This window comes from Notolepis coatsorum, assembly GCF_963971535.1.
Source record: "Notolepis coatsorum genome assembly, chromosome: 13".
NCBI classification, from domain to species: domain Eukaryota; kingdom Metazoa; phylum Chordata; class Actinopteri; order Aulopiformes; family Paralepididae; genus Notolepis; species Notolepis coatsorum.
The window spans coordinates 114,955,127-114,964,195 of record NC_140177.1 but is presented as its reverse complement, the minus strand read 5'-3'; the positions used below and the strand labels follow the sequence as shown (position 1 = coordinate 114,964,195).

The following is a 9,069-nucleotide window of genomic DNA, read 5'->3' as shown; positions in this document are numbered from 1 at the left end:
TGAGACTGATATTGACAGTGTTTTGAGTATTTTGGGAGAAGCAGATTTGCATTCGCTGTGCAGCTCTCACCTTTCCACTGGGCACAGAAGAAAGATGTTCTTCCAAAAGAACTTTTCATATGTGCACCCACAGGCTATTTATCTTGGCACAGATGAGAATAGAAGGGAGTGCTATGCACAATATATCCCACTTCAGGATACTTTACGATCCATGTTAAAAGACCCAGTTGTGTGGCAACAGTGTGTGAAGCCACAAAATAATGCTGCTTCTACTAATGTGTTCACTGATATTTGCGATGGATCCGTTTTCAAGTCCAATGACTTATTCATGGAGCCAGGTATAAGCTTAAAGCTTATCTTGTACCAGGATGCATTTGAGGTAGTGAACCCTCTTGGATCATCAAAGAAGAAGCACAAAATTGTAGGAGTTTACTTTACACTTGCCAACTTCGAGGCAATCTATCGTTCTAGTGTTGACAACTTGCAGCTTTTGCTTCTGTGTCCTGAGAGGTACTTTAAGTACTTTGCACATGAAAAGTTGTTTGCACGGATGCTGTCAGATATTAGAGAACTTGAGAGGCATGGACTGGTCACTTCATCTGGCCAGGTGGTGCGGGCAACAGTCGTATGTATTCTGGGGGACAATTTAGGCTCTCACTCGATCGGTGGCTTTACTGAGAATTTCAGTACTGCTAGTCACTGCTGCAGGTATTGCTTAGTGCCTACAAATAAAATGGACAACCCGACAGACCGGTTTCCGGTAAGAACAGTTGAGACCTACAAGGAAGCACTGCGACAACTACAGGACTCTGAGGCAACACATGTAAAGGGACTCAAGTTTGACTCTGTTTTCAATTCTCTTAAGTATTTCCATGTATGCCAGCCAGGGCTCCCACCATGCATAGGCCATGACTTGTTTGAAGGCGTAGTAGCCTATGACCTTACCCTTTACTTGAGGTATTTTGTAAAGGTGAAGAAATGGTTCACATACACACAGCTGAACCGACGTATCGCACAGTTCAAATATGTGGGTTCTGATGCTGGTTCTGCTCCTTGTGAAGTAAGTATAAGTGGTATGAAGATTGGTGGTCAGGCGGCTGAGAATTGGTGTCTTTTGAGACTTCTACCAGTGATTATTGGGGATAAGATGTCGGATACTAAGGATCCAGTGTGGCAGTTACTGATCTTGCTGAAAGAGCTTTGTGAGTTGGTGTGTGCGCCCAAGATATCTGTACCTCAAATCTGTTTCCTCAATGTTCAGATTCAAGATTATCTTGAAACAAGGAAACAACTATTTCCCACAGAGAAACTCAAACCAAAACATCACTACCTTGTCCACTATCCCTCTTTGATCATGAAACTTGGTCCACTCATACGGTTGTGGACGATGAGGTTTGAGAGCAAACACTCATACTTCAAAAGATGCATAAGGAGGACACAGAACTTCAAAAATGTGTGTAAGACACTTGCAAACAATCATCAGCTGCTTCAGTCATATCTGAACTCCAGCTCTTTCTTTCCTGCAACTTTGCAAGTAAAAAACATGTTTCCTTACCACACTGACTTGTACAGTGACCAAGTGCGTGATGCGGTTAAAGCAAGCTCGCTCCCACATCCTGAGTTGGTGTCCACAGAAGTGCAGTGGAAGGGTACCCTGTATAGGAAAGGCTATTTTCTATGCATTAAGAATGAAGAGTCAGTGGAATTTGGACAAATTGAGCTCATTCTGATGAAGGAAAACAAGTGTGTGTACTTCCTGGTGATACCACACTCGTCATCCTATCTGGCAGAGTATGGCCTCTATAACCTTGGAGAAGCAGCTAGACAAATGGTTTGCATCAATGCTGAACAGTGTTTGGACTTTTATCCACTAGCTGCATATAGTCTATGTGGAATGACAGTCCTGTCCCTTAAACACAGTGTTCTGGATCAGTAGCTTACTGAATTAGCTACTGACGATATATGGGGTGGCTGATTAGTTGGGGAGGGGATGGGAATCTCAGTTATATTTGATCTTGATTCTTGGGAGTAATGATTCGATTCATAATTGATTGGGTACATACATTCTAAATTCTAAATTGCTGCACGAGGCATATATAACATGTAGTATAGGCATCCAAATCATTCTCATACACACACACACACACACACACACACACACACACACACACACACACACACACACACACACACACACACTGAGGACAGACTCAGGCAAAGTGGCAGGATAGGTGTCAGCAGTTGGGCGTTCAGTGTCTTCACACACTTCCACACACTGCAAGGAGGAGCTGGCATCAAACAGCTGTGCCCCTCAGCCAATGCCACCCCAGGTGAGCCAATAAAAACAGCCGTATTTATTTAGCATTGAACTACCATCCTAAACAGCTTTCATTACTGTCATTACTGCATCCCAATTTACCTCTTGTGCCAATTCTCCCTCCCCTGTCCTGATTGTTGCTCGCATATGCCCCCCACTGGTCGGTTGTAGGGAGGATCGAAGCCTTGCATCACATGTCCCCTCTGATACATGTGGAGGCAGCCTGTCGCATCTTTTCACCTGCTAGCTTTTAGCTAAATCTGGGCTCAAGCTATGTTTATCTTTCTTTGTAGTCATGGGTGACCTGGGCAGTTACATAAATGCAGTGCTTCCAGGCTCTGGACTACAACCTTTACTACTGGATTTACTTGACGGCCTCGGAGTGACTAGTGTGGACGATCTACAGTTTTTGCAACCGCATGAACTTGAAGGTGTACTGAAGCCGGTGGAATCCAGAAAGTTCATTGCTCATGCCAAGCGTAAGTGAAACATTGACTGTCACTCTATTTGAGCATGTCTTCATTTTTATATAGTAGAGTGTATGTCAAACTGACTTTTGTTTAACAAAATGGGATTAATAAAGTATCTATCTTTAGGTTACAACCGCAGAGAATCGGAAGAAGATTCCAGTAGCCCGTCTACAGCCTTTCCTGCCAGTTCAGGCATTTTTTCTTCTAGCGGCAGTAAGTAAAACCATTGTGCACACTTTCCTTCCAAATGACAATACTTGAGAGGTCTGTTACGACCAGAAAGGAGATTGCACTGTGCTCATTACATAATTAGCTGTTGCCTTAATGAGGTACACATGGAATGAGTTCAAGTATTAGGGTTCTAATGGGTTCTCCTATTAAGGGGGGGGGGTAGGCTCCCAGATATACACAGTACATTTCACAGAGTAAATTTTACTCAAACTGAGTAAATTGTACTCAAACTGAGTACATTTTACTCAAACTGGTTTGGGTAAAATCTTACTCAGTTTGAGTCAAATGTACTCAGTTTGAGTAGAATTTACTCTGTGAAATGTACTGTGTACTTTTTTTTTTGTTATAACCTCTGCATTTATCATGTCTCGATGGTAATCAATAAATTATGATGTCAAATCAAAATCCATAATGGATAAGGGGTCAGGGGAAGATTTACCTCCACCCAATCAAAACTCAAACCAGCAGGTTTAATTGGACGGCCTAGTTGTGCGTCAGAAGCCGAACCAGAATGCACCTATCATCATAATCTATTGATTACCATCGAGACATTATGACAAATGCAGAGATTATAATAAAAAGTACATAGAAATCTGTGAGCCTACCCCCCTTAAATACACTGATTTAAGCTTCAAATTTGAGTTTCATATTGTGGGCTCAATTTGTTGCCGTCTTCACTGTTAACATCCAACCATGGTCGCACTGAGTAGTGTACTTGCAGAGGTGGTAGTCCAAACAATATGATAATACTCCTCTGTGCCTGTTTTGAAAATAACGTTATCATTCACTACCATTTTGGACCCCTCTACAGACTTTCCCAACAACACTCCAGACAGAAATGCGGATGCGCTGTTTGACTCCTGCTCGCCTACAAGCTCCTTGTCACCTCCGTTCACGCCAAGACTATGCCCCATCACAAATAAACGTGCGTACATTTACCATGTATACTGTTGGGGATGTTGAATTCAATTGGTAAATGGTCGGCCCAAAACTGTTCTTACTGACTATGTAAATGTGTTTAAAAAAAAATAAACACCTGTCATACAGAATGGCACTATTCTAAAATGGTTCAATGTATGTTAAAAAACAACACATGAATTGAAAGCAGACATTCTGAACTTTTACCTCATAGTTCATTGTTTCATTTAAAATATAAATGATATTGTCTCAGAGGCAAAACAACCAATCTCTCATATCTGTGCTAATTATGGCTTACTGTATTCCAGGTCTGCCGATGTCCTCATTGTCCTCCACCAATGAGTGCTCCATCAGCCGTGAGAAGGGAACAGCAGCACTGGACAATAACTGGCACTTCAGTTTCAAGATACAGTGGAACATCATGCCGTTGAATATACAAAAAATATTGGAGAATAAAGAGCGGCCAACGGCGAGGGATAGAAGAGAAATAGTCAGGTTGATTTCCGCAGAAATCCTGGTTGTCTGCAAACATCCTCAAAAGAAACATTTGAATGAAATTGCCCGCAAGATGGTACAAGATTATCCTAAGTCATTCAAGGATGTGATTGAGGATCAAGTCATAGGTAGTGGCTACGATGCTCTAGCAAAACAACTACAATGCAGAGTGGACAACCACAAAAGGATAGGTCCACCAACGATGACTCCCAGCAGTGTTGACAAGGGAAAGACACGAAGGAAAATGTCTTATGGATGTGTGAACCCAGAACCTCAACTGCGTGCTGCAAATGACGAATCACAGAGGAAGATGAAAGAGGACCTACATAAAATGTTTGAGGAAAATGAGAAAGATGAGAAGAAAATAGAAGCATTGATGACTAACACGTTTGCCTCCCAGAGAAGAGATGTCCTAGATGAGAAAGACACACAGACTTTGAAAAAAGAATGGCCCTATCTTTTCAACACAACTGGCTTGAAGGCTCATTTCAATGAACTGACTGGGGTCCAGATAAATGAAGAATTCCAAGAGGCCATGAATGTAAAATACAAAAGAGTCCTGGGATTTTTCAAGTGTCTGCGCCCAGAAAGAGATAGTGTTGCAGGAAAACTCCAACCTCAAATCCAGGCTGCGGGTTGTGATGACTCCGTTGGGACTGTGTTACTGCTTTTAGCTCACTTCAAAGAAGACCAAAACAAGATGCTCATAAATGTTGACGATACCGATCTTGCAGCAGATGTGAACTCTCAGGATCTTCCCACAACCCCATGCATATTGCTGTGTGGTAAGTTAAGTAAAGGATAATGTATAGCTATACTCTGTCATTGTCGCAAAATAATTGACAGACACTGCGTTCTGGAACACCGAGGCACAGCCGAGGTGTTCTAAACCCAGTGAAGGTCAATTATTTTGCGACATTGACAGAGTATAGCTATACATTATCCCGCTTATTACATGGCTAACTTACTAACAATATACCTAATTCATTTTACACCATCGACAAGATGAGATCAAATGCAGACTCAGTTGTTCTGTGGCTCCTCTGTCATCGCCGGCACCCGGCAGGTGTGTGGACTTGATTGCACTGATGTAGTGCAGTTGTGCATAATGGTAATGCTTAGCTTTCGTGACTGCGATCAAAATGCTTGATTGTGATTGGTCAATAGCGCTCTGTTGCCCCTGACAGCGGTCATTATTGCGCGTTGCCCATGACAGCGGTGAATTATCGAAAAATAAATGTTTTTTTTTATCTACTTTTTCTCCCCATTTTTCTATTTTTCTCCCGTCCCCAATTTCGTATTGTCCAATTACCCTACCCTTCCCCCTACCCTCCCCTGTCTCGAACGCTGTTAGGCCATGCCTCCCACAAGCCGGCTGCAATGTGGACGAAGCCTTGCATCACGTGTCCCCTCCGGTACTCAAGGAGGCAGCCGTCGCATCTTTTCACCTGCACAGCGTGATCTCTCAGCGGCGAGGGTCTGCGTGGGAGAGACACGCCGCCCTCGTTGCTTCCTGATTCTACTGCGCAGGCGCACCAACCGACCTGTAGGAGTCGCTGTCCACAACGTCCAATCCCCACCCACCAGCTTCCCACCCCCTAATACTGCCAATTGTATTAGTATGAACAACCAGCCAAGCTGGTAGCAACGCCGAGAGCTGGGCTCGAACCCAGCATCTCCTGCATTGGTGGCGAACGCCTTGCCCACTGCGCCACCTAGCCGCCCGCATTTTGGCTAATGTTAAAACTTGTCAGCTCAGTTTTGTCTATTTTTCTGTGTGTGTGTGTGTGTGCGCGTGTGTCTGTCATACCTTCACAGGACAAAGCCCACTGACTGCATCTGTCTTCATGGTAGCAGTGGACCAGGTGGTGGTCAATGATGGAGTCTCAACGTTCACTGAAGCAGTCAATGCCATGTTCATGATCTATTATGCCCTCAACATCGACTATCCTGTAGAGCTGGGTGCAACAATGGAGTTTCTTCAAAGGTAATTGTATATTTTTTTCATCTTTTTATTCATTTACCAGCATAATGATTTCTTTTTTTTTTTTTTTGATCTTTTTCCCCCTCCATTTTCCTCCGATTTTCTCCCATCCCAATGTTAGTCGTATGCCAATTCCCAGTCCCTTCCTGGTCGCTGCGCACTTACCCCCCACAGGGGTGGGGGCTTCCTCCAACACACGTCCAGCCAATCACTGCTTCTTTTCACCTGGCAGCGCGGATTCTCATCGAGAGGGCGTAGCGTGTGGGAGGATCACACTATCCCCCTCAAGTCCTATCCGCGCTTAGCAGGCGCCCCGACCGAACTGTAGGAGTCGCTGTTTACAACGACCCGGACCCACCCCGCCAGCTTCTCCCACCCTCTAATACAGCCAATTGTATTAGTGCAGACGGCCAGCCAAGCTGGTGACAACCCCGGAGCTGTGAGCTGGATTCGAACAGGCGAATCCAGCTCACAGCTCCGGGGTTGGTGACGAACACAATCTCCGCTCGGCCACCTAACCGCAGCATAATGAACTTTTAATCATAAAGTCCTTGTAGCAGTTTGAGAGTGAATCAATGCAGTGCAGAAGGCAGGGCATGAGTGACAGAGCCCATTCTTTCAAACATTCATTGAGAGCAGCACACACATAGGCTATAGCAGTATCACGGTATGCAGCCAAGGCCCACCAATGTGAGAATGAACGGAATTGTGTAAATGTACACCATTTGATGTTTTCTATCACACTGTGATCTTTCCCTTCCTCTAGTTAACAACCTCACTGTGCTGTAATGAATAGATATTCATATAGGAATATACGACAATAACGATGTCAATCCATTTACGTACCACTCCTCTACAGATGCATGTTCAAGATAAATCCGGACAAGGGCTCAAAAGTCCACAAACAAGGCAATAAGAAGTGTCTCGCAGTCAATCCCAAGGTCCTGTCACTCATATCGAAGATATCAGAGCATGACTGGCTGGAATGACTGGTGAGTTTGCTGTTAATTCATTTGATTACTTGTGATTTATTTCATGTCCCTTTTTTCAAAACTATTTGGCAGGTGATCGGATCAACCTCTATTCAGGTAAATCTAATTCTTTCCACCACAAGGTCGGGAGTAAAGCGAATACAGTTTCCACAGGAAAAAAAACCTTCAGTGCTGTTCTTTGCTCTTCCAATTAAGAAACTCATTTCATTTCAGATATAACTAATGTTAATAGCAGCATCTACGCTAACCTCCGCCATTGGTGTTTTGAAATGAACAGTTGCTTCTCACTGTTGTCACCTAAACCACCTCTTCTCGTAGATTACAAACTTCTCTCTATGGAGATTTGCCAGAATGATGTGGGCAGTGAAACGTGAGCTCACAAGATCAGAATGGTCTCATGTCCAAATTCTGAAGATTTGGACATCAATCTGATGCAATTTCTTCTTTATTTCTCCATGAGGTTGATTGAAATAGTATTTTTGTTTGTGTGTATTACAGAGAATCCAGAGCCATCAGGACTAAAATGAAGCGAAACAAGATACAGCAGCACTGGAAGAAAGAGGATGAATAACATTCTTGTTTTCAGTTCAGTTAATTTTTATATTGGACACATGACAATGGTCATAAATCGCAAGTTTTACCAGCTGCTGTTGCAGCATTGTCCGAAAAGGGCTAGGGAGAAGCACTATATAGCTTGCCGGGCCTACGCCTGAAGACTCCCATTTTTTATACACATATATACCTGCACATATTCATACATGATACATATTCATACATGTTTATAGCATTGTTCTGTATATACTGTATACATACACATATACACACACGCATATATATTTATCCCATAAATACTGTATCATATTATAAATAATAAGCTGTACACCAACTGGGGTGCTCTTTGCCATGGATATGTATGTGTGTGTATGTATATATATATATATATATATATATATATATATATATATATATATATATATATATATATATATATATATATATATCCATACACACATGGCAAAGAGCACCCCATAGTTGGTATACACAGCTTATTTACAATATGATTAATAAATTAGTGTTGGCATGTATATAAAGTGATATACAGTACATATACACATTATAGTATATTATGGTTGAGCACTTTGGTTCCGCACGGACGTTTACACTGTTATAGAATACAGCACTGACCATCACCAACCGTAACTTAGGGGTTAGAGTTAGAGGTGGTCTAGGTCTGGTTAGGGGTTAGAGTCAGAGGTGGTCTAGGTCTGGTTAATAGAGGCCATAACCAGACCTAGACCACCTCTAACTCTAACCCCTAACCAGACCTAGACCACCTCTAACTCTAACCACTAACCAGACCTCTTCCATGTGGCACTTTAACAGTACACTGACCTCAGAATGTATATTTTTATGCAAGCAGATTGCAATCAGTGTGTACTACTAGTACTACTGTATTTAGTTTACAGTATCATGTTGTTATAGAATAAACCGCTGCCAGCAGCAGCCCAGCACTGACCAATGACCATCACCAAACTTAACTTAGGTGTTAGAGTCAGAGCCTAGGTGGTCTAGGTCTGGTTAGGGGTTAGAGTCAGAGGTGGTCTAGGTCTGGTTAATAGAGGCCATAACCAGACCTAGACCACCTCTAACTCTAACCCCTAA

General features: G+C 42.9%; 1 protein-coding gene across 1 annotated transcript in view; it reads left to right on the top strand.

The window, feature by feature from the left end:
- Positions 1–1,147: 1,147 nt before the first annotated feature.
- proca (protein C (inactivator of coagulation factors Va and VIIIa), a) overlaps positions 1,148–9,069 on the top strand; it is a gene marked incomplete at both ends in the record, with an annotated part of 86,198 nt that continues 78,276 nt past the window's right edge. Inside the window, one exon of the mRNA XM_084327774.1 lies at positions 1,148–1,202. Within this exon, the coding sequence (XP_084183900.1) occupies positions 1,148–1,202 (55 nt within the window). The remainder of the gene's footprint in view (positions 1,203–9,069) is intronic.